This window comes from Lissotriton helveticus, chromosome 1_1 (assembly GCF_964261635.1).
Source record: "Lissotriton helveticus chromosome 1_1, aLisHel1.1, whole genome shotgun sequence".
In the NCBI taxonomy this organism is placed as follows: domain Eukaryota; kingdom Metazoa; phylum Chordata; class Amphibia; order Caudata; family Salamandridae; genus Lissotriton; species Lissotriton helveticus.
In genome coordinates this window covers 958,607,674-958,634,781 of record NC_136057.1, presented here as the reverse complement: position 1 = coordinate 958,634,781, position 27,108 = coordinate 958,607,674, and the positions used below count along the sequence as shown (strand labels likewise).

At 45.3% G+C, this 27,108-nt stretch overlaps 1 protein-coding gene across 2 annotated transcripts in view; it reads right to left on the bottom strand.

Annotated features, from left to right (window-relative positions):
* KIN (Kin17 DNA and RNA binding protein) overlaps positions 1 to 27,108 on the bottom strand; it is a 236,145-nt gene that overhangs the window by 68,970 nt on the left and 140,067 nt on the right. For both annotated transcript variants that reach the window (XM_078677075.1, XM_078677070.1), the window contains exon 9: positions 12,787 to 12,837. In XM_078677075.1, coding sequence (XP_078533201.1) covers positions 12,787 to 12,837 — 51 coding nt within the window. The remainder of the gene's footprint in view (positions 1 to 12,786; positions 12,838 to 27,108) is intronic.

Below are 27,108 nucleotides of genomic sequence, written 5' to 3'. Positions count from 1 at the left end.
GGGGCCATAATTTTTTTTTTTTATGTTGTTGTGGGGGCCCGCCGCACACGGGGCACGGGGCGGGCCCCCGGGGGCCATAATTCTATTTTTTTACGTTGTTGTGGGGGCCCGCCGCACAAGGGGCACGCGGCGGGCCCCCAGGGGCCATAATTCTTTTTTTTTACGTTGTTGTGGGGGCCATAATTCTATTTTTTTACGTTGTTGTGGGGGCACGCGGCGGGCCCTGGGGGCCATAATTCTATTTTTTTACGTTGTTGTGGGGTCCATAATTCTATTTTTGTTGTTGTTGTGGGGGCCCGCCGCACACGGGGCACGCGGCGGGCCCCCGGGGGCCATAATTCCATTTTTTTAGTTTGCTGTGGGGGCCCGCCGCACACGGGGCACGCGGCGGGCCCAGATTGCATTCCTTGGGGCCCAAAGTCCATTTTTCTTTCTTTCCTTCCGGTGCTTTTTGTCACAGGGTTGCCCACAGATTGATTCATATTTTAGCTGTGCAGGTTTTATCAGCATTATTTCTCCACCACTTTCAACTGTAGATGTTAGGTGGATTGATATTGAAGCACTTGACTTGTATTTACCACATCTTGAAATGTGCTGCATGATCTTGGTGTGCATTCGTTTCTACTGACTACAAATTTAAATTGATTTGATATATATATTTCAATTGCTGTCCAAAATATCTGGGACATGCAGTGAAAGGCATGGGAGGCTATCTATAGAAATTGGTGAAAATCTGGAAGTAGCTGTGACTTGATATTCTAGCCTAGGTCCTGCATAAGAAATTGTATTGTAAACTGATGGGCAAGCTGTGCCAAAATTATTGTTCTGAATTTGGACCTTATGTACAGAATCTTGACCCTTTGTCATGAATTTTTACTTGCACTGTACTGAATTTTTGTCCAGAATCTTGACCCTTTCTCATGAATTTTTACTTGCACTGTACTGAATTTTTGTCCTGAATCTTGACCCTTTGGCATGAATTTTTACTTGCACTGTACTGAATTTTTGTCCTGAATCTTGACCCTTTGTCATGAATTTTTACTTGCACTGTTCTGAATTTTTGTCCTGAATCTTGACCCTTTGGCATTCATTTTTACTTGCCATTGGGCCAGCTGGCGCAGCGCACTGGTAAGTTTGGGGTACTGGGCACCTGGTGAGTTGCCTAACTCTTTATTTTGGTTCTTTTGCAGAGCATCACAGGGAAGAATCTGCTGTTGCAAGAGCCAATTGGGCCAGCTGCCGCAGCGCACTGGTAAGTTTGGGGTTGTGGGCATCTGTGGGGAATTTCATAATTGTTTGTTTTGGTTTGGGGCAATTCTTTCACTTTCTTTGCACGTGGCTGACCGGGCACGTTTTGGTCTAATTTGTCTGTCTGTTTGCTCAACGCCGTTCGGGGACTGGGGTTTACCATTGCAGTTATGGCCCAACAAGTTTGTCACTTTACTTGTGCTTCAGGGTTGCATGCATTTCTTATCATTGAGCACCGGCGCTTTCTGAACTTCCCATTGAACAATTGCCTTTCCCCCCTTTGAGATGCATTTAGTAATACCAACTATCTTTGTAGGTGAGTTAACTGACTGCGCCACAACAGCGAGATCTTCTGTATTCTAAGGGAGCAACAAGCCACCACAAGAAAAGCAGAATGGAGAAGTTTCTGCAGCCTGCAAAGGGTGTGAAGCACAGATCACATCTGCCTACCCAGATAACCGCAGCAGATCGGGCCAGAGACTACAGCACCGTGATGCACGCTGACGGTGGGGTGCTGTTTTGCAGGGTGTGCAATGTGGTGGTGGACCACATCCGGAAACACACTGTGGATATGCATGTGCGGTCTCAAAAACACTTGAAGCGCTGTTCAGATGATCCTGACCTTCAATCTTCACCAAAACGTGCACGCCAGATGACTGTGAACTCGCTATTCACAAAGAGTACTGCTGCCGGTGCCGCAAACCATCAAAGGATAAGTGAGTGGGTTAACGTCTGCACCGCGTTGAACATTCCGCTGAGCAAAACCGACCACCCTGTGTTGCGCAAGTTCCTACACGAGCAAGTACGGAATGGTGGAGCGATACCTGGGAGTCATCAGCTGCAAGAACGTTATCTCCCAGAGAGATATATAAGTGCCAAGAACGAGCTGAAAGAGCTATTGAAAGATCAGAAGATCAGTGTCATCTTTCAATGAAACACCAGATGTCGAAGGGCGGTGTGTTTTGAATGTGCTAGTTGCAGTAGTCTCTCCGCAGGGTGCCCGTCAGATCCATACCCACCTGGTGGACACAGTCTTCCTATCACAGGGCAACCATGGGACTGTAGCGCAAGCTGTTGTAAAGGTGCTCACAGAGTACAGCATTGACTTCCAGAACGTTATTTCCTTTAACACTGACAACGCGGCATACATGCTCAAGGCATACAACACAGTGTTGAGGAATCTGTATACAAACTCCATACACATCACCTGCTTGGCACACATAATGAATCTTGTTGGAGAGTCATTTAGGAAGCCTTTTGTGGAGCTAAATGCTTTCCTTCTGTACTCCTCCCGCATTTTTTACATGGCCGGTAGCAGAAAGAGAAGGTACCTGCACCATCTTGCTGAGAACCATGGGATGAAAGCACGGGTGGCACCTGACCCTTGCAGTACCCGCTGGAATTCTTGGTTTGCAGCTGTCCAGTATCACTGCAAGCACTTTGAGGCCTATGCTGGGTTTGTGGAGTCTGAGATGCAACTCAGCAAGTCGCCCCCAGATTCCCTTGAAAATCTACAGAAGATTTTGCAAAGCAACCAAAGGGAGTGCAGTAAAGTCCAATTGGACATTGTGGCAGAAAAATGCCAAACCATTTTAAACCTGATGGAGTTATTCCAGTGTCAGACACCAGTGACCATGAATGTATACGATTATTAGGAGGACCTCCACATGAACCTAACCAACAATTCAGTCCTCACTGTGGAGTCACTACAGCCATTTCTACAGACCACTGCAGGGGAAAATTAAGTCTGGCACAGAAAAAAAGTATAACCGCCCAGCTTAATGACGCTTTTGAACATTCACTAGAAAAGGTGGGCAAATGCATGGGGGAGGCCCAGCCAGGCATACAATTCTTGAAACAAGTGCGCCTTTTTAATCCTGCGCGACTCTGCATCCTGCCTAATGAGAAGAGTGCCTATTCAGCCATCCCTGGTTTGAGCGAAGTTCCCGATCAGGAGCTTCGCCTCTACTTTAAAAATGTATGCCCAGAAGCAGTGCTGGCATCTGTTTCTGGAGTGATTGACACTGACCTCTTTTGGCGTGGGCTGGCTGACCGCATTCCAGCTCTTTCCCAACTTGCAGCTGTGTACAAGGACTGTGTGACCAGTTCTGCAGATGCTGAAAGGAGCAACAGCATCTACAAAATTATTCTCTCATCCAGACGACGGTCCCTTTCAGAGCAATCAATCCGGGCATTATTGTTTTTACATTATAACCAGCAGCACAATACTGGTCTAGATTTGGAGTGCTCAGAAGAACTGAACGTACATGGTCAAGATTAACATGCCTTTTAACCAAAACAAATGGGCTGAATTGTAAATAAACAAAATGTACATAGCTCCATGTTGTAAAATAACTCAAACAATAAGATATCTGTGTTTGTTGTCGAAAAAAAAACCAAAATAAAATGCTGCTAAATGCCGCTAAATTTCCATTTTTGCGCCGCTAAATTTTCATTTTTGTGCCGCTAAATTTGCCAATCCATGCCGCTATATCCTGGGGGGTCTGAAAAATGGCACCAAGTTGAATGGCTATCTAGCAGAATACTATTGACTCTTGGTAGTGGCTCTATATTGTAAACTGGTTACTGAGTTAAGAGCAGACGCCCAGCTATATGGGGAGATAAATAAGGCCAAGATCACACTGCTGTTAAAGGCAGGTAAAGATAGCTTAACCAGTGCCAGCTACGAGCCAATAACCCTCTTAAATAAAGAGATGAAAATCATTTTGAAAATGTTGAACAGTCGTCCAAAACGATGCCTACCCCCTTGATACATCAAGATCAAGTGGGTTTTTATACTTCACTGCTCTTCAGGATCACCCCTCAGAAAGCTTGTTCAGATTCTACGGCTAGTGAGAACTGATATAGAGGAAAAGGTAGCTCTCTCGTTAGACGCAGAGAAAACGTTTGACAGGGTGGAACAGCCGTATTTATTCAGACTACGGTGCTGCTTCAGGATAGGGGAACAAATTCTGAAAACTTTAATGGTCATACACATATACTTCAGCAGGGGAGGGCAATAATGGGCATCCCTTCATGGATTTAAAGATACATAGAGGAATAAGATGGAGATGCCCGCTCTACCTTCTACTATTTATTTTTGCAATTGGAACCACTGGCCTTAGTCCTATCACAGAACCATGATTTGTACTGCAGTTGGGGAACGTAAGGCAAACAATATTTTAATCACCATTTTCAACCCCCAGAAATCTATCCTGCACCTTATTCACAAAATCTCTAGATTTTCTACTTTCTCATTGTTACAAAATTAATTGGGTCAAGTGCGAAGCACTACCTATAATGCACTTCACAACAAGGACTGCTATATTAGATTTCCTAATGAAACAACGTAAATTGAAATACACACTGGGTGTATCAATATGACTGAACGCAATTTGAACCTGCTGAGCTCCAAGATCAGGTCAGACCTGCAAAGATGGGGTAGAATAAAGGTGTACAATATGAACGTTATGCCAAGCATTAACTATTTATTTGTGATGCAGCCTTTACCGTTACCAGTGAAAGTGATTAAGGAACTTACGGCTATGATGGTACTATTCATCCAGGCAGGCTGAAGCTACGACTTATAGATAAAACTACACATGGTAAAGATAAGAGGTGGCCTATACACGCTTCCAATGATTTTCATGAAGAGACCACTCTGTGCAGGTGAAGACCCTCGCACCCATAGTATACAGTAGACAGATGGTCACAGCTATTCAATAACCTAATCATACAAAACTATTTATGCATGGAAATGGGGCCATTTAATACAAGAAGACCCAACACTAAACCCAACCCAAATTTAATCAAAGACACACCCATAAGGGGGAACTGTAGGATATACATAGGAGGACAGGAGCTGGCCTGGAAACAGCTAATAAACCAAGGTGTACATGCATCTGATCAAGCTGGAAAAAACGTTAGGGTGAAAAACCTTTGTGGACGCTTTTGAGGAATTTCCCCTTTAAGGGAGTTTCTTCTGGTTTTAAAATAAAAAAACTGCAACATGTTTAAGAGGTGGTATCCGGCTTATACAGGACACTCAATGACAAGACATTTTCCAACCCTACGTCAGAGACATGTGAGAAAGTGCCTCTTTTTGCATTGATAGCTACACTTTTTTTGACTGGTTTTGAAGTGCTTTCAATTGTAGTGCACAGGATCTCCGACAACCAGGTCCCCTGTGCCAGTGCTTCTTCCTAAAAACATATCCACAGTTGGTACTCCTGCTCCCTGTAAGTTCCTAGTAAGTGGTACCCTCGGTACTTCGGGTCTGGGAGCTTAAGGGGTTCCCCCGGGCCCCCCTTACTGGGTCCATGCCACTGCCCTTGCATGCCCCTGTGGGGTGAAAAACGACAAAGTAGACATGGCACCCTACCTGGATGCTATGCCAGCCAGCACCGCCTGGCGGTACAAGTAAGTCACCCCACTAGCAGGCCTTACAGCCCTAATGCAGGGTGCACTATACCCCAAAGTGAGGGCATATCTGTATGAGCAGCTATACCCCTACAATATTAGGGTCCATTCTTTTAAGTGCCAGTGAAGCCATAGAGCGTACATGGGCTGGGAACTCAGCAACTCAAGTTCCAAAGCACTATGATGGCTTCACTCCTCTCAATAAATCCACACTGATGTCAGTTTGGGATTTATTTCACCATGTACACTGAGGGACTTCGGGCGTGGCTTGCCCTATGGCCGTGTAGATGTGTCTGCGGGGGCTCCCCGGACGAACCAAAAAATAAGTCGTTTATCTGTCAATCATCCTGTACCACAGCATGTTGGAGACATCATAAAGGTAGAACCTCACCTTGCGCCAATTTTGGGAAAATTCTGACCCATCGAAGTACCCTGGAAAGCGGGGTGAAGTTACAGGCCTGGTAGCTTTACGGAGCCGAGCGGCAGTGACAACTCAGCAACTGCGGACCCGAAGGAGAGGTGAGCGCCCAGACCCCTGACTGAGGTATGGAGATGTCAAAAATTATACTAAGAGTGTAAGCACAAATACAGAGAAAAGATGAACCTTAATAATCCACTTTAAGAATTATTAGGAATTTATTAGGAAGCCCTCACTCACCACCCTGGTTAGTGACATGCTTCATCATCGGGCCCACCAGGAGAAGCCGAATGCCTCCCTGGTGTGCTACAACGCCAGGATACTGCAGAGCATTGGGAATGGTGGTTGTTGTTGGTGGAAGAAATTGCGAGGAACCTGTATGGTCTGGGGAGAAAGAGACATACACACAGATAAAGAAGACAAACACTTAGTACAACTGTATTAGCTATGACACTATGGCCACGCATATTGACTAGCCTTAAGCACATCTCTTCAGAGATCGGTCTTGCAGAAAACTCGAGAGACAGATCCTGTTAACTAAGTGTTTGTCTTCTTTATCTGTGTGTATGTCTCTTTCTCCCCAGACCATACAGGTTCCTCGCAATTTGAGAGAAGTCCCACGACTTGTTGGTTTGTTTTTTGCACCTTTAATTTTTACACAAAAATTTTAATTTTCACGTCCTCTGGTTAGGGTGGGCCTTAGCGCGCCCATACCGCCGGGGTACACTCCTCATGGTCCTCAAGAAAGCCCAGTAAATTACACATAACGGGCAGAAACAGGTCGACCCCACTTTGAGTGGAAATACCCAAAACATTATTTGATAAATTTTCCAACACATATTTTTAACCATGTCAGGTTGACCACTGAATAAAACTTTTTGGTGGTACACTACTCTGACATTTTTAACTCACAATTTTTTTCACACCACTGTCACTAAAAAAACAGCTCCGCAGTATCCTGGTGTTGTAGCACACCAGGGAGGCATTCGGCTTCTCCTGGTGGGCCCGATGATGAAGCATGTCACCAACCAGGGTGGTGAGTGAGGGCTTCCTAATAAATTCCTAATAATTCTTAAAGTGGATAATTAAGTATCATCTTTTCTCTGTATTTGTGCTTACACACTTAGTATAATTTTTGACACTCTTTTGTTGTTTGACAAAGATTGACCCGGGGGACTGAGAGTGTCCCATACCTTCCCTCTCTCTCCTATTGTTGTAACTTACTGAGGGTTGGAGATGACATTTAGCACCAGCTGATCCAGACTACGATACCGGATCACCTTCAGCCCACACTCCTTTGGTGGGTGACGGAAATTAGAGCCTAGCGCTGATAATAAGCCTGATCCTTTTGAAGTGCCCCGGAGGAAAACGAAACCTCTGCCATGGTGAGGGTGTGCAGCTGAACAACAGCGGAGACCCAGGGATTATGAATCGAAGAGAGCGGGGGGAAAAATCTGTGTTCGCTGCCCTCCATGACTGGCCCGCGAGGGCCTGAAAATGTGCGGAAGTTAGGGCCTAGCATAGCCAGATAGGGAGGAGGGCTGAGACAGCTGCGGGCGGCAGAAGATATGCAGAAACTCTCTTGGTGAGTGAATATTAGTGGAGGAGAAGGTGGCAAAGCATCCACCAAGCTGGCATCGCCCAGCAGAACTGAGCGGTAAAGGGCCGCAACAAAGGAATTTGAGGCCTAGTGCAAGCGACGGAAACAAACCACACTTAAGCAGCAGGAATAAGAGGTGAATCAGTGAGTGAAAAGACTCCGATTTGGACACTAGAAAGTACAAAAGGTGATCAGTGCAGCCACTCGCAGTGCAAAAGAAGGGAACCTCGAATCATAGGAAGCAGCCCAGCATTGAGGTAGCTGTGACGCATTTGACAACATGAGTCGGAATACACATCATGGGGAAAGATAAGGTAGTGAAACCACAAACCAACAAAATAAGTAACTATGTGATGCACTTACGCAGGGCCGGGAGTCTTGAGAGAAAAGTATGGGAGGAGAAGATCAGGAGGGGCCGCAAACGGAAACAGAGGGCATCTTGGAGGTTCCTCCTGAAAACCTGCTAACCCCAATGAGGCCTCTGTCCAGCTGAAGGCAGTCAGCCACCACCAAACATGTTTCTGGACCCCTGGGTAGAGAGCCCCTGCTCTCTGGGACCAGAAACAATGTACATCCTGGGCTGAGGTGTCACACCTCCTCCCCCAGGTTGGGTCAGTACTCGAAAGGGGAAGCATCAAAGGCCTGTGACCTTTGTAATGCGACTCCCAGCCTCTACTGCTAGCAGCAGATGGCAGCCCCTGGTTTACACCCCACTTTGGCTGGGAAAACGGTCAGGTAAACTGAGGCGAGAAGAAGGTGTGCCCACTCTGCCATCCCCACCCCTAAGGTAGAGGAGGCAAGGTGAAGCACTTCTTTCAATAGCCACCATCTTGAAATTGGAGGGAGCCCTCCAATCAGGGCTAGGTCTATGGCTCCTCCCACAGGAGGGTGGCATAATTGAGGGTTTAGTCACCCCAGGTAAGGTGCCCATTGGCCGTACCTGCCACCCCCTAAAAAGCCCATAAATTAAATATTTAGATGGCTAGCCCAGACCTAGAAACTATATTTGCAATGACTTAAGAAGCAAGAAGACATCCCTGCAGAGAAAACTGAAGACGACAACTGCCTTGGCCGCAGCACTACCAGCCTGTCTCCAGTTTCTGTGAACCTGTGACTTGTCTTGCAGCCAGCGACCTCTGAAAACCCTGGGAATGCCACCTTAGAAAAAAACACCAATCTCACGTGGACCTGTCCAGAAGAAACCACCTCCCAAGGACTAAAGATCCAGGCATCTCCTGCCCGCTCTGCACCAGATGCCCACGGCCCGAGTCACTCACATGTGCAGTGAAGTCTCCCCAGTGATCCTGACCTCATGTCCAGCGTTGGCTGACCTCTATTGATATTTACAGCGGCGCCAGCAGTCTGAATTCAGAGGCTAGCCCAGACAAACCGACTCCGGTAAGAAGACTCAGACGTTGAAAGGAACCCCTGCACCCAAAACCCGTAGGCCTTGGAGAGCTGATCCAATGACGACCCCCTACATCCCTCCTGCAACCTCAGGTGCAATACCTGCAGCCTGTTTGCTAAAAGAAGAAACTCCGTTGAAAAGCTTTGGGTGCCCAAGGCCGATTTTGCACCCTGCACCCAACCGCCCCTGCGCCGCTGGTGGCGCAGTTTTGGTATTCACCTGACCCTTGCTGACTTTTGGTCCACAAGACTGGAATTGTAAGTGCATTACTTACCTGCTTTTCCCATAGTATAACACTGAACTGTTCTGTAAGGGTTTTTAAGTGCAGATCAAGTAAAAAGCATTTTTATTTAAAAACGTACTTACCTTATTGCAAAGATCTTGGTCTTGAATTAAAATACAAACAAAGTATATTTTTCTAAAATTGGTCTGGATCTCCTTCTTGAGTCGTGTGTCCATTATTGCTCAATGTTGTGCAATAAATGTCTTACACTTCTCTGTGTTAGGCCGAACTACCGCTAATGGAGCACTTTAGGTTTTACAATGAGCCCTATACAGTTTTGGGGAACCCTAGGACTCTGTGCTCATATATAACCACCTAGTGGCAATACCATATACAGAGCCAGCTTCCTACAGAGACTCAAGGGATGGGGAACTGAACAACTACACCTTAATTACACTGAAGAAGACTTATCGACCAACCATGTTAAAGCCCTGAGGGAATCATGTCTAAAATGTAGCTATTTGAATATAATCCACAGGTGGCACTGGACCTCCTAAGAGGCTACATGGCTTGGGTTTACTACCAGGTGCAAAGTGCTGGAGAGGTAACCATCAGGGCTGTGATATGGTCCATATATTCCGATAATACCCATCCATCACACACCACTTGGGTAGTAGGGCAATATATGAAGAGCACTTTGGGATACATCAGTCCACTCACAAATCAGGCTGGGCTTCTACACAACACAGCAAATTACCTTGAGCTCACATACCAAATGGCAAGATGATTCACAATTGGATTAGCAACTGTTAAGCTTTGTATGCGTCAACTCTGGAGAACCCCTCACAGCCCAGACACACACAAGCGTGGGTACAGGGAGTGTATAAAGTAGCGACCTATGAACAGGTAATCTATAGATTAAACAATTAGACAAATTTGAATGCACTTGTGACATATTATTGCAGCTCAACCGGATTGAGAGGGTAGGCTAGGCAGATATAAACAAATACATACCTGTACAGGATATAGGTGGTCTGACGTGCATGGTAGCACATATAGGAAAACATATCATGAGATAAGGTCTAAGCATGCATTACACATACTAGATAGGACAGGAAACCATGACGTTTTTAGTGTTAACCTTTTGATTGCTTTCTTTTCTGGAAACTTCAAAGTATCAATGAATATATCTCTTCATGTTGGAGGGATACGTATATGTATAAACAGCACAAGTAAGGTAAACAATGTTAAGTAGACAATTGTTTTGCATTTGCCAAGCAGATGACGGTGGAAATTAACTGAAAGGACAACTTCAATGTATACTGAAAGTTTTTCCGATTTACCTGATGACAACTGTTCAAAATCTGTATGCAAATGAAAATTCAATTTAAAATGGTTACTCATTTTAAAAAAGAGCCTACCCTCACAGCCAAACAAATGTGTGGGCTTATCACCTTGGACGCTCATGACGAGCTGAGCTCTCAGGTGCGGGGAGAATTACCCCGCTGTGCTAAACGTTCCACGGGAGGCAATACACCTGTGACTAGCTCAGCTCGTCATGAGCACAGAAGCGCCGTAGCTCATGACGAGCTGAGCTCGTCATGAGCATGGGGGCGCTGTGCGCGCCGCCCTCCCCCCCCCGCAGCACAGCGGGGGAATAACCCCCGCAGCGAAGGGGTTAACAGCCAGATGTGGAGAGGCATTTTGTGACTGCACAAATCAGCGAGTTTGCAACTGCAAAATGTCTTTTAGCTACGTACCTAACATCTTTTGCAATTCTGAAAAGCCTTGCCAAAATGCAAAAGGGGCTTTGCAACTCACCTCGAATCACAATTAGGAGGGGAACGAAAGGGGGAATACACTTCTAATTGCCAATCAGAATTAGTTGTAGCAATGCTTTTTTACCTTTTTTTAAGTTTCCTATTTGGAAATGCAAATGCAGGGATGGTGGTCTGCTACTCCTTGCAGGACACCACTCTACATTTGTAACCAATCAGATGAGGCACCAAATAACGAGTTGCCTAATTACTATTCATTAGGCAGGTGCTTGTGCGATCTTCTGGGACTGGAGATTTTTCGATGCAACGTATTAGTACATAGGTTGCATCCAAAATTACTAACAATGCACACAAAATGTATGCTCAGACGGCGCCAACTATTTGCAAATCGTCTGTACATCTGGCTCTAAATGTTCTGAACCTATGGAGAGGATACATACAAGAAGGAACAGGCTTTGTAAAATCTACTCAGTAAGGCAAGCCAGATTTTATCAGGGCGAGCTATTTTAGGGCCTTCTGGCTCAATCTGGCAAGAGAGCTTGAGCTGCCAAAGTACTGGTATTCATTCAGAAAGTGAATGAGCAATAAAGATGCCTTTAAAATTTGTAATGATCTTATCACATTTGCTGTGCGTTCATAGACAAGAGGTCATACACTAGCTCATTTCTTCTACTAATTGCTGCTTATTTTATCCTGGAGACTGTCATTTACTTTTCTTTCTGACTGCAATGTTAGAGGATTTTGTAAAGAGAACCATCTGACAATCATGCTTCTAACACATAATATTTATTTAGCTTGTAAATGAATTGTACAAATATTTTTAAAAATACCAGATGAGGAAAGCAAATTTTTTGTAATGCTTAACTGTGATACATACATAGGATCAAAACAAATCAGAACACTTAGCTTGGTGATGTACAAATGATAAATATTTGCAGAACCAGACTTGCATTGTTTGTACACTATGTAGTTTTACCCGTAAAACTGCAGGTCTGTGGGAATGTTTCTGGCCATTTTCAATAGTAAATGTGCTTTCTGCAAATGGAAGCGTGCTACCACATTCTGCTTTAGAAATATATTTATTAAAAGTGAGTTTTTAAACATGAACTAAGAAACATTTCTGCCCCATTCGTCATTATTAGTGAATTTAGAGGCAAGTCAGGGGTCATGTGAATCTTATATGTGGGTTCGATTCTCATTAGACACAGAGCAAAAGTCTAGTCTGTCAAATCAAACAAGAGTTTTTGTACAGAAGCATGCTGACCTCAGATACTTGAACGTGCTCTCGTTATAACGAAGAAAAAGGCGACTGTGAAATAAAATATTTGGCTAGATTCACACAGAGACCAGGTTATATAGGCCAAGCGCATTACAGTTTGGTTGAGCAGATTATTCAAACCACTGCACCTGCAGTTCTGGTAACATTTTTGTGATTTTTCGAGGTCTGTTAAAAAAGAACCTTCGTCTCGTGAGCCGGAGAGTGTGTGCAGTCTGGACAAAGTTGGCAAATACTTAAACTAGGAGAGGCCTCTGGAAGACGTTACAACTCTAGCAGCTTATCTTCGGTTGAACCGTATAGCTATCAGTAACAATACATAACCATATCACGTTTCTTAATCTGGAGTTCAAAGAAAAGTTGCTTAAGATCAGTTTCCTCAAAACGTACTCCCTCTTAAATTAATGTTTACTTACGGGCTGTAACCAGTAATCTGTCCGCGCTGTTTTTTTCTTTTGTTCCTCAATCTAACAAATACAAAACACAGGTTACAATAACGCTGCCAGGGAAGTTTTCAAAACATTACAACATTATCTCACCAAATTGAAAGTTATTGTAAGTGACATGTAAAGGAAGCGTGACAAAAATATAACGGCGAGATAGTCGAGTAGAGTTCCAGAATCTCAAAGTAAGGGTAAAAGACATTTAGTGACCGACCCTCGAACCAAGAGTGCGGAGCACTACAGAGCCCGGGTGGGCTCGCAGGCGGACTCAAACACCCTGAATGTCTGAAAGATGTAATGCAGTTTGTACAGCTGCTGCCAATGTACTGACAAGCGACTGTACCTCTCTACATGCCTTTCCTATCTCTCTTTTGGTTCACCTCTAATCTTCCTGCCCTTTCCTCCTCACATCTCTTTCACTGTCAAAATACAAGCAGTATGGTGTAGCTACATATGCTTCATTGTACGAACGACTACTGTCATTCGTGGCTAACCCTTCAACAGTATTTGTGATTGTATTCTGTCCATAAAAAATTATTTTTCAAAAAAGTAGTTTATTTAATGATAAAATGTGGTGGCTATTTTCAGCCACGACTCTCGGAAAAGCATGATAATCTTCACGGACACTTTTTTTGTTTAAGATAAAAACGGTGCGCGGACTCAAGTGAGTAAATGTTTGCCTGCAAACAAAAATGCAATTCAAGTTCCAATTTCACATGCATTGAATGCGTCTGCCATCTAGTGGTTTGGTTGGAAAACTGCAAAGGGCTATTTAGTAAATTGTTTTCCAGTTGAAAGTAGCTAATGAATGTTTTTAAATTAAAAATGTGTAACAAACACGTCGCCTACTGCTTGCTCCACACACCACAACCTGCCAATGTACTTCCCACCCCTGTGAAGATCTCATTGTGCACGAGGAGCTGTTTGAACTGCTCAAAGGCTCGCGGAGGAGAGCTGCGGCAGCGTGTCTAATGACAATCTAGAACTTCAATCTGATAAATTATTGTTACAGGTAAGTGCTTGTTTTACTGGGAAGAAACATAGTTCGATGCTTTGCACAACTTATAAGAGCAGTGAGAATTACGATAGTTAGTCCCCAAGATCAACGGCAGCAGATGAAGCGAATCCAAAACACCTCTAAACCAATCCCACAGCAGTACCCAACAGGACTCGCACGCTTCTAGTGCCTAATAGGAAACCAAGCACCCCTACAATGGCAGACAGCCTTCTGGAAATAAAACTGGATGAGGCTAAATGCCTTATGCAGAAACATCAACAAAACGCATTACAGTGCCAAGCAAGAACCCTAGCGCCTCTCTACCAAGGAGCTGCCCCTCTCAGCCAAATCCACCACCAGCCCCGCTTGACGTGGCACGTAACTTGGCTGCACTCTTTATTCTTTGTTGTATTTTGACTCTCAGATCCAGGTCCATGTAGGAGCAGACGGATGCATTAATATGCCAATCAAAAGTCTTCCCCACGCTGACAAAGAGCATTGCAAACTAACACTGCTACTGGCGATGTCTAGAATACAATACTGTATTGTTCCATATTTGGATCGTTCTATATTTAAGTATCGTATTATTTTCAATTCGAGCACAAAATGATAATGTGAAATCCATCAGCATCAGTTATATTGGAGGAGTCTGTATTTCAGGTCAACAAAGGGCCAGAGTCCGATTGTGCAGCGTATAGATAGCAAACGCCCAAGGTACACGACAAACCGCCTTGATCATCAGCAGCCAGGGAGACACCCGTTCGGATACAAACATCCTTATCTGCAAATGATGTTCATATGCATTTGAGGTAGAACGCTAAGAGTGGCCGGATCTAACCATTACAGTAATCTTCCTAAACATCTAATGTCTGGAAATGGTCTCACAATGATGAAGCAAAAATCAACCAGCTCTTTATAAGCTACCATCATAAAGATTAATTGTGAACACCGATAGTGTTTTTTTACAATGTTCCAATAGGTTCTCTTTTGTGCATTTTTCTTTCTAGTTTTTTTTTAGCTTGCACTGTACTTACACTTTCTCGGTTTATAATTATTAATTCTTAATATTTTAGTTATTCTCATTTTTGATTGTGTCAGTTTAATATCTCAGAGCATACTTGTGGATGAAGTTTTGCTAATTCACTTGATTTTATTTTGCCTGCTTTATTGTTTGTTGCACTTAGGGTATGTTTGCACATCAATACAAATAAACACACTAGTCCCACCTACGTATCCCATTATGCATCTATGTCGACAAAGTATTGTTTACAAGGCAGGAAAAGGAATATGCTACTTACCAGTATGCATCTGTTCTTGGCATAGAGGGCTGCAGAGTGGTACATTTATGAATAGATCGCCATCTGGTGTTGGGCTCGGATGATTGCACTTTGTTTTTCTTCTGGAGAAGTCTTTTTCGTCATAGATGACTCCTCCTCTCGGTGTTAGTGCGCATGGGCATCGGCTCCATCCTTAGATTGTTTTGCCATAGTAGGGTTAGATGGAGTAGTGGAGTATAGTACATAAAGATATGCCCATGTAAGTGTATCTAAATAAGATAATGTTGGGACAGACACAGGTTTCCGGGGAGGCAGGGAGGGCATGTACCACTCTGCAGCCCTCTATGCCAAGAACAGATGCATACTGGTAAGTAGCATATTCCGTTCGAGGCATATGGGCTGCAGATGGTACATTTATGAATAGATTGTAAAGCAGTTACCTCCCTAGCGGTGGTCACCAGTGTCTGTCGCAACTGTTTGAAATAGAGTTTTTAATACAGCTTGGCCCACTCTGGCTTGTTGTGCAGCCTGTACATCAACACAGTAGTGCTTTGTGAATGTATGTGGTGTAGACCAAGTTGCTGCTCTACATATGTCATCTAGGGGAATGTTCCCTAAAAATGCCATAGATGCTCCTAGTTTTCGTGTTGAATGAGCTCTAGGAGGAACAGTTAATGTTCTCTTTGCTTTAATGTAACATATTTGTATACATCTTACAATCCATCTAGCGATGCCTGCTTTAGAGATCGGATTGCCCTTATGTGTTGGGGAAAATGCTACAAATAGTTGTTTAGTTTTCCTGAAGTTTTGTGTTCTTTCTATGTAGTACAAAATGGCTCTTTTGACATCTAGTGTATGTAGAGCCCTTTCTGCCACCGTCTGTGGCTTTGGAAAGAAGACCGGTAATTCCACTGGCTGATTGATGTGGAATGCTGAGATTACTTTAGGCAAAAACTTTGGGTTTGTTCTAAGAACCACTTTATTCTGGTGTAACTGTAGGAATGGTTCTTGTATTGTCAATGCCTGTAATTCACTTACTCTCCTGAGTGAGGTAATGGCTATAAGGAAAGCCACCTTCCATGTAAGGAATTGTATTTCGCACCTATGCATAGGTTCGAAGGGTGGCCCCATTAGTCTGGTGAGTACTACGTTGAGGTTCCAGACTGGGGAAGGTGGTAATCTTGGTGGAATGACTCTTTTGAGGCCTTCCATGAATGCTTTTATCGCTGGTACTCTGAACAGTGATATGTGTTGCCTGTTTTGTAGGTACGCTGCTATAGCTGCTAGATGTACTCTGATAGATGTGTACGCTAGATTACATTGCTGTAAGTGTAATAAGTAGCAAATAATCTCTTTTGTTGATACGTCCAGAGGGTTGATATTGTTATTAGTACAGTGTATAGCAAACCTCTTCCACTTAGCTGCATAGCATGCTCTGGTGGTTGGACGTCTCGCTTGTTTAATTATCTCCATGCAATTTGGGGGTAGATCTAAGTACCCAAATTCTAGGATTTCAGGAGCCAGATCGCTAAGTTCAATTGAGTTGGGTCTGGGTGCATTATTTCTCCATGGTTCTGTGTAAGGTGCATGGGTAGAATTCGTAGCTTTTGATGTGGCACTTGTGAGAGTTGCAGGAGCGTGGTGAACCACGGCTGTCTTGCCCACGTGGGTGCTACTAGTATCATGGTCATTGAATGTTGTTGCAGCTTCCTGACCACTAATGGGATTAGTGGGAGAGGGGGAAAAGCGTATGCAAATTTGTTGGACCAATTTATCCATAACGCATTGCCCTGCGACAGGTGATGTGGATACCTGGACGCGAAGCTTTGGCATTTTGCGTTCTGATGAGTGGCAAAGAGGTCTATCTCTGGTTGTCCCCATCTTTGGAAGAATGGCTGCAGTATTTGGTGGTGCAGTTCCCATTCGTGTATTTGTTCCGACTGTCTGCTTAAGATGTCTGCTATCTGGTTTTGGACTCCTGGTAGGTGTTCGGCTAACAGATAGATGTTTTGAGGAATGGCCCATCTCCAAATTTCCTGTGCTAGTCTGGATAGTTGGAGAGAGTGCGTCACCCCCTGTTTTTGAATATAATACATTGCTGTCATGTTGTCTGTTCTGATCAGGACTGCTTTGTTGGTAACATGTATTTGGAAGGCTTTCAATGCTAGAAACACTGCTAGTAGTTCTAGATGATTGATGTGCAGTCTTCTTTCCTGCACACTCCACCTTCCTTGTACTGTGTATTTGTCCATATGTGCTCCCCATCCGGTGAGCGATGCGTCCGCTGTTATTGTCACCTGTGGAATTGGTTCTAGGAACGACCGCCCCTTGGCAATGTTTGTTATGTTCCACCACTTCAGAGAGCGGTGTGTGCGGTCGTCTACCAACACCAGATCTGTAATCTGCCCTTGAGCCTGATTCCACTGTGTCGCTAAGCATTCTTGTAGCGGACGCATTTGTAGTTTGGCATATGGTATTAGCAGTATGCAGGATGACATCATCCCTAATAGCTGCATGAACACTCTTGCTGGTAGTGAGTGTTGTGGCTGAAATCTTTGAATGACTGTAATCATTGTTTGTATCCTGACTGGGTTGGGGTACACTTTGGCTTTTTTTGTGTCTATAGTAGCCCCCAGATATTGTTGAACCTTGTTTGGTTGTAGGTGTGACTGTGTAGTTCACTGTGAACCCTAGCTGGTGTAGTAGCTGAATTGTCTTTTGTGTGTTTTGAAGACATTCCTCTTGTGACCTGGCCTTTATTAGCCAGTCGTCCAAGTATGGGAAGACATGAATTTGTTGTCTTCTTAGGTGAGCTGCCACCACTGCCAGGCATTTTGTGAACACCCTTGGTGCCGTTGTGACACCAAACGGAAGGACTTTGAACTGATAATGTTGTCCTTCTACCACAAACCTGAGGTATTTCCTGTGGGCTTTGTGAATCTGGATATGAAAGTAAGCGTCTTTTAGATCCAGTGTAGAAAGAAAGTCCCCTTTCTTCAGTAAAGGCAGTACTTGTTGGAGCGTGACCATGTGGAAATGTTCCGAATTTATGTATGCGTTGAGAGGTCTTAGGTCCAGTATTGGCCTTAGAGACCCGTCCTTTTTGGGAATTAGAAAGTATAGGGAGTATACTCCTGTTCCTTGTTGGTGCTGTGGAACCTTCTCTATGGCATGCTTTTCTAGCAGGGATAGTACTTCTTGTTTTAACAGTGTCAGGTGATCTTGTTTCATTGGACGCTGTTTGGGGGGATGTTTGGTGGGGTAGCTGTGAGTTCTAGGCAATAACCATGTTGGATAATTTGTCTCACCCACCTGTCTGATGTGATGTTTTCCCAGACAGGTAGGAACTGTGATAGGCGTCCCCCGACCGGTGTTATATGGTCTGTGGGGAGCTGTATGAAGTCACTGTTTTGGGGTTGGAGAGTTGCGGTTGTTGTTGTTTCCGCGACCTCTACCCTTGTTGTTGTTACCCCTGTAGCCACCTCTAGAATTACCTCTGGGTGATGTAGGTGTAAAAGAGGTTTGCTGCTGGCTTGTACCTGTATTTTTGGATCCTCCTCTATAGGTGGATCTACGAAAGGAACCTCTTTGTGTCGGCTGTTGCAATGCTCCCATTGATTTAGCCGTTTCGGTATCCTTCTTCATCTTTTCTAGGGCCTCATCTGTCCCTGTGCCGAAAAGTGTTTTCCCATCAAAAGGTTGGTTCAGTAACGATGTTTGTACTTCTTGTTTGAACCCTGATACTATGAGCCATGCATGTCTCCTTAACATGATGCTTGTGTTTGTAGACCTTGCTGCAGTGTCTGCCGCGTCTAGGGCGCACTTTATTGAAGTGTTAGTAATTAACTTCCCTTCTTGTATGAGTTGATCTGCCCTCTTTTGATGTTCTTTAGGGAGATGTGTGATGAGTTTTTCTAACTCATCATAATGCGCTCTGTCATACCTTGCAAGTAGTGCTTGTGTATTAGCTATGCGCCAGCTGTTTGCCGCCTGAGATGCCACTCTCTTGCCAGAGGCATCTATTAGTTTAGACTCTTTGTCAGGAGGTGGAGCTTCTCCTGTAGGTAAAGAGTTTGCTCTCTTACGAGCGTTTGTGACCACTAGTGAGTCTAGAGGAATTTGCCCTTTAATGTATATTGGGTCTTTTGGAGCTGCCCTATACTTTTTATCGATTCTTGGGTTCAATACCCTAGCCCTCACTGGGTCTTTGAATATCTCTGATGTATGACTGAGAAGGCCCTTAAGCATTGGTAGTGTTCCTGATGTTCTTTGTGCAGTAGGTAGTGTTTCTAATAAGAAGTCCTCTATTTGAGGTTCTGCATGTAGTTCTACCTTATGATATGTTGCTGCTCTATTAATGAGTTGTGCAAAACCAGTATTGTCATCAGGAGGTGAAGGTTTTGAGGGATACAATTCAGGGTCGTTATCATTATCTGACCCTACATTATACTCTTCCCATGGGTCTGCCTCCTCTGGGATTGTGTCTTCATCATCCCCAGGGTGTTCCCCCTCACCTGTGTCACTCTCTACATCTGTTGTAGGTGTAGATGGTCGTGTGGGAGGAATATTTGGCCTATTGTGAGGAAGAGGAGAAGATGGTGTGTGTCTAGGTTTGGGAGAAGAGGGAGGAGTTGTATTCGTCCCCATTGTTCTCTTCTTCGGATGAGTCTTGTCGTCCGAATGTTCATTCTTCCTCTTTTTAGGTAGTTCTGTGACTACCTTGCCAGTCTTTGGGTCAATAAACAGAGTCTTTTGTTTAGGATCAGTCCCGTGTTCCTGTGTCGGTACCGCAGTTTTCGGGTCCGAAAGGTGTTTTTTCTTTTGAATGTCCATTTGTATTTTCGGTACCAAGATTTTATTCGGATCCGATTTCTTCGGTATCGAAGATGTCCCCGGTGTCGAGGGTGTTTTCGACGCCGAAACGTGCTTCGGTGTCGACATGGACTGCTTCGACTTCGAGCTTTCCTTGACTTGGAGCTTCGGTGTCGATGTGGTCCGTTTATCGGAACCGGAACCACTATGATGGGAGACCGAGTGTTTCGGTTTCTGTTTCGTTGCCGGGCTCGAAGGCGAGGCGTTGGAAACTTTTCTCGGTTGTCTGACCGGGCTTGAAGGCGGGGTCGATACCGTGTGGGGTCTGTTTTTTGGTAAAGGGACGTCGTCACTCACGGTTTGTTGGACGTCGATTTCCTCGACGTCAGACTCGTCCGCTTCAGACCCCGCCTCGTCGGCCTCTTCTTCCTCCTCTTCTGGGTGCTGGTCCTCAAACAGCTCCGGGATTGCTTGTGACTGCATTCTCGATACCTCGTGTCTTCGGGCTCGACGGTTTCTAATCGTCGATTTTGAAGAGAACGCTGCACAGGCCTCACAGTCCCTGGATTCGTGTTCAGGGGACAAGCAGAGATTGCACACCTCGTGTAGGTCCTTGTGTGGGAACTTAGCACCACACGTTGGACATTTTTTGAATGGAGTCCTTTCCATGGACCCTGGGCTGGACTACGTCTAGTTTCTCGTAGTCGTCGTCCTTCGAAACGCGTCGGTATGGAGGGAAGTCGCGTTCGATAACAATACCGTCGATTTGGAAAGGAATACGCGCCGGTTATAACCTTCTTTGTTGAAGTCGGTCCGGAGCGCTTCGATCCTCATCCGAACCCGATGGCGGAAAAAAACAATCTAAGGATGGAGCCGATGCCCATGCGCACTAACACCGAGAGGAGGAGTCATCTATGACGAAAAAGACTTCTCCAGAAGAAAAACAAAGTGCAATCATCCGAGCCCAACACCAGATGGCGATCTATTCATAAATGTACCATCTGCAGCCCATATGCCTCGAACATACATATACATGGCTTAAGGCCAGGGGTCACGAAACGTAATTTAAACAATGGAGCATATTCCATGACCCATGACCAAGCGGAAACATGCCCCAGCATGCCAAACAGCTGTAAAGAGAGGTCTGCTGCACCAAACATACAGTGCATTTGTGTATTTTTAAATGAAGGCAGCCACATTCCACATGCCATGTTAAGAAGTGTTAAATTGTAGATATTTCAGGTCCGTGCAGAAATTGCTCTCCCCAGCCTGTAAATGAATTTCTACAATCATAAAATGTCTGAATAGAATGACTCGCTACTATTGCCTTGCTCTTACTCCCATAAGAGACAAATATTTGTTATCTCGGTTACCCTTTTCATCGCTACAGGCAGTACAACAACCCGATAGAATTATTTTGTTTGTAGTTTCCTTTCTGTGTTTTTAAATGAAATTATTAACTTCATTTGGCAATATGAAAAAGCACTCTAAGATTTTGTAGGACAACAAATGGATGGCCTAATGTACATGCTTGAAATTCACTCACCATTTTCGGCCTGGCCTAGAGACAGCTTTCACGATTCTTAAGTCTCCAGTTATATACTTTTTTTAATCTACTTTATTAATTGCAAGCATAGGCATATTATTCTTTTGAAAGCATATGTGTGCAACAAAAAATATAAAAAAAGAAGTGTACTTATCACTCCAGAATGTCAATGCCAAGCCCACTGGCTTTGCTACTGCTTGTTATGAAAAAGAATGGTGTATAGATTTTAAAGATGAATACATCAGTGCAGATGGTATTATAATTAGATCCCATGGTGTTACTAGGGTTGTAACTGGTAGTGCGACGCTCATTGTATTGCTAACAATGTCTTCATAATCTGGACCTTGAATTAAAAGGCATTGTTTAGTGATTGTCTATATGCCAAGGCAGATAAGTGAACCTTAATAGATACACGAGTCAGAGTTCGCTCTAATAAATAAAGCACATATTTTGAGAGATCTTTCACTGTACAATGAACTGGTGATATTCCCCTCCTTATTGGCTAAATCACATCATCTTGACTGTACAGCACTGCCTTCTTGTTAGTCTACTGGCCTCTCTCTGCATGTCGTTCAGACAAGTTTCATAATTTAAATAGCCATTGTTCCAATTTCAGTTACTTTTCAATGTCTTATGAAACTTTTCATAGTGAGTAGTTTGCAACACTCGCAGATAATTCTGTGGTGTATTTGACATCACATTCATCTAAAAGATCCATGTTTGGCATGTCAGCGAGAAGAGGATTATTGTCAGATTAGAATGCTGCATATTGTGCACGAATTAAATTAGTAAAGAATTGGTGCTCAAATATCTTTTAGCGACGTAACACTCATGCACTGCATTCACAGTAATTTGCTGCTGTTCTTGTAATTAGTTTGTCCCGCCATCTCCGGGGGACATTAGCATAGACTGAGGAGAAGCAATATTTATGTGGTGGGATAGTGCTTGATCTAGCCATACCTTTTCTGCATTGCTACTAGGGATGCTGCCCCTTTACTTATTGATTTCGCTGCTCTTTAGAGACTTCGGGGCTTATTACGATGTTGGGCAGATGCAAGGAAACGGGATCGACCGGCTTCCGGTCGGCGGTCCCGACCACCTAATTACGATGCGACAGCACATGGTGCGGTCGCATACTCACATTTCCCTTTGAAATCATGGGTTAACAAGCTCCCATAGGGAAAGGGGAGGTTGTGTTAATCCCTGTACCCCGTGGCAGGCACCTAAAGGGCCAGCCGCAAGGCGCAGGGATAAACAAGGGGGCAACTATGGTGCCCCCTCAGCCGGAGGCCGCGAACAGAAGAGGGCTCTGCTAGGGGCCCCCAAACACGCTTTCCGACAGGCTTTCCATGTCAGAACATAGAGAGACACAGAGAGTCCGCCTCCCCCCGTTCAGATCGGAGGCCACCGAAGTCATCTGCGGCGTCCCTCAAGGCTCCTCGCTCAGCCCAACACTCTTCAACGTCTACATGAGCCCCCTCGCAGCCATCGCACGCCAGCACAACCTCAACATCATCTCCTACGCCGACGACACCCAGCTGATTGTCTCCCTCACCAACGACCCGCCACCGCCAGAGCCAACCTGCACGAAGGGATGACAGACGTAGCCAAATGGATGTCGAACAGCCGCCTGAAACTGAACTCGGACAAGACGGAAGTCCTCATCCTGGGATCCTCACCCTCCGCCTGGGACGACTCCTGGTGGCCCTCCGCCCTGGGCAGCGCACCCAAACCAACAGACCACGCTCGCAACCTGGGCTTCATCCTGGACTCCTCCCTCTCCATGACCAGACAAGTCAACGCCGTCTCCTCGTCGTGCTTCAACATCCTGCGCATGCTACGTAAGATCTTCCGATGGATCCCCACCGAGACCACGAAGACGGTCACCCAGTCCCTCGTCACCAGCCGTCTGGACTACGGCAACTCCCTCTACGCCGGAACCACCGCCAAACTCCAGAAGAGACTCCAGCGGATCCAGAACACCTCAGCACGACTCATCCTGGGCATCCCCCGCCGCAGCCACATCTCCGGACACCTGAGAAATCTGCACTGGCTCCCGGTCAACAAGAGAATCACCTTCCGGCTCCTCACCCACGCACACAAAGCCCTACACAACCAAGGCCCAGGACACCTCAACAGCCGCCTCAACTTCTACGCTCCCAAACGCCAGCTTCGATCGACCAGCCACGCCCTCGCCGCTGTCCCCCGCATCCGAAGAGCCACCACAGGAGGAAGGTCCTTCTCCTACCTGGCCGCCAAGACTTGGAACTCCCTCCCGGCCCACCTCCGCCTGACCCAAGACCACCTCGCCTTCAGGAAGCAGCTCAAGACCTGGCTGTTTGAGCGGTAGCGGACCCCCCCCCCCCCAGCGCCTTGAGACCCCCCGGGTGAGTAGTGCGCTATATAAATGCTTTGATTGATTGATTAAGAAAGCCAGGCATGGAAGGCCTGTCGGAAACCGTGCATCGTAATCCAGATGGCATAAAACGATGTCTATATGGATTACGGGCCGGATTCCGCCTGGCAGATGGGCTCCTTCCTACAGTCGGAATTGAATCCAACAATCTCAGTCAGAAAGCCTCCAACCGGAGATCAGAGGCTTTTCAACCAAGATCGTAATCAGCCCTTTTTTTTCCGATTTGCACATTATTCGGACTTGCTCTATTCACAGATAGCCTTCATGGCATTCATTCTTCATCCATTTGCATGTACACGTTCTGTAAACCTTTTGAATTTTGTACGAAATCTTTAAAATGTTTATTCCTGCTCTATAACTGTTATTGAGTCTGTCCTTACTTAGTTGACAGCATTTGTTATATGCTTTTAAGGTACCTTACCTCAGGGACGCACTGCCTCATGAAAATTAGGTTTAACAGTCTCAGATTCATCAACCAGTGGGTTAAGGAAATATTTTGGGGTATACAATTTTACAGGTTTCCCTCACCCACAACCATTTCAGAAAATTCACCGCCTTGGGTGAAATAATTACTCCATCTTCCCAGTCCCAGTCTGCCTTTGTTCATTCCTTGTACAGCCATTTCCATTGGGTCTCAGGTGCAAAGAACCAAATGGACGCCTCATGACATTATTCCCAAATATTGTAGAATTTCACTGTTGGAGACTGTGATACCTGGCAGATGGTGGTTTGGTTCAGCAAAGATGGCATTCTTTGCTGTAAACTGAATACAACCTTCTACCCATCTACAACTGCCGCTGGAAAGGCACTATCACCAAGATGGAGGCAATTTATTAAAATAGAGCATGCGGTCTGGTCGGCATCATTCTTATTTGCTAAAGAGAAATCTTTGTCACTAAACAATTGTCTAGTTAAGGGTACAAATGTATGAGAATTCTTACGAAAGGCACCTTTTAAACAACCTTTGATCAAATATTAAAGAACAATGAACAGATAATGGTTTTGACCATTTTTAATTGACAATCAAAATTCCCTTTTGTGCACCATCATCACGTAGAACTCTCTAATAGCTGATCCGAAGCAAATGGAAATGCACTAAAAGGTTTTTACATGAACTCGTATAAGTAATCTATATCACACTGTGCCCTTTAAAAATGTTTTCATGTATTTTTTCTGCCACATCAAAAGTTTTCTCTTCTAGCATTTTGGTTTATTTTTGATTTATTGTGTATTGTTGTGTTCATGAACTGTAAGAAATTGTAGCTGTGTTAGAGATGATGAACCTGGAATAGTTCTTTTTAGGTCTCGGCCTGCGAAAGACTGCGCACATGCGCAGTCGAGCTGGCGAGATCCAATGAGGTAGGGAGAGTTTCACTCGCGAGGTTAAGCCCCGCCCCTCTTCTCCATTGGCTGGCGTCCTAAACGGTAGCCAGCCATTGGAGAAAAGGTCCTAGTAACGTTCTTCTTTCTCTCCAAGCCCCGTTCTTTTCAGACTGGGCTCCTTGACTTACTGCGGGCGTAAAAGGTTTCTTATCTTCTTTATGGGTCCAGATGGCCCCATAAAGAAGATAAGGAACTTTTTACCACAGCAGGAAGTCGGGGCACCCAGTCTGAAAGGGACGGGGCTAAAAGAGAAACTTCTTTCATGATTCAGATAAAAGCAAACCGCAGCTCCCACCGCCCGTCTCTCCCACAAAGAGAAAGGCAGCCCGCGAGAGCCAGCCTACCTCTCCGGTGGCAGCTTCCCCAACAACTCGCAAAGTCAGGCCCGGGATCCTGCGCGGAGGAGCCCCTCGACCCCACCGGCAGAGGGCTGCCCGCCGGCGGGGCTTGTATCCACAACAAAAGGTTTTGCCGATGCCACACCCCAGGGACCCGCCTCCGGCAGTGACTCATCCAAGACTCCCCCCGCGGACCTCGCAGAGCGGCGGCAGCGACGACAGCCCCGGGGAGCCACGCAAATTACAGCGGGAAAACAGCACCGGCGCTGCAAATAGGACTGCCCTGCACACAGAGGTGAGGGCCAGCAAGTGGGAGCTCGAGAAATCCACCGAGAGGCTCGCGGTCGCCGCCTCCGAGGCTGCCAGGCAGAAGAGCAGCGCCGTCATCGCCCCCCAGGAACACGGTGACCAGCAAATTCCACATGTAAGTCTGTACAGCCCGCTGTTGGGCATGCCCCCGTTTCAGGCGCTCTGAACAGAATGTGCATTTTGTTGTTTATTTTTATTGTTGATACAGTAGTGAAATTAATGAGGCGCGAAACGTTAAATTAGGTCGAGTTATCTGTATTGTATGTAGTTGAGACAGCGCAGTTAGCTTAAAGTTTCTGATCTCAGAATGAAGTGTGATGTATTCCTATAGGTTCTGTATCGATCCCCCTATCCCTGACCCTATTCTGGTTAACAAACTAACAAGTTAACTAGCAGCCATCCCATGAGGCAGAAAACCCCCATGATGCAGGAACCGTTATCTGATAAAGCCACACTACGGCACAGGAGCGTGTTATCTGATTAGGTCATAACGCTTGCCATCTAATTAGACAAGCGATATTCCTCCAGCCCCTGATAAGGCATACGGAGTTCTCAAAACAAATCAAACCTATGACAACCTGGGAAAAACCCTGCGGCCATTGTTTTGATTTCACCGAGAACTTCAGCAAAAGAATGTGCTAACGACCTGGTCGTATGACATCCTTATTGACGTATCTATGTCCATCCTTACGTCAATCTCGGCACCTTAAAGGTATAAATATTACCGATATTGCCCTATGCAAACACACGCGGTGGTGACGAGATCGGAGCAGCCAGACTTGCCGAAGCCCAGAGCAGAGCAGACCCCGCTGGCGCAGCCCCGCCTTTCCTGACGCGCTGAGAACGAGACGCTGCTTTCTCCTGCCGAGAAATCCAGCTCCGGCGCTTCCGGGTAGCCCTCGCAGGCAGCCTGGAATATCGAGACCAGAGACGAGAGATACCATCCCTCATCCATCCTAGATTCCAGGTACAGAACTGAATAACCCCTCACAGAGAATTCTTTAGTCAGTCACTTGGCAAAACAAACTTAACTTAAACTGTAACTTTCTATTCCCGCCCACGCATTAGACTTAGGTCAGGTACACGGGGTAGGCGTAGTTAGAAACACCAGTTGAGTACGATTTGTCAAATGTATATGTGTATGTGTATGTAATATATCTTATTCATTTTAAACCTTCATATGGCTTAGAAACCATATCAATGTTTTTACAGTATTA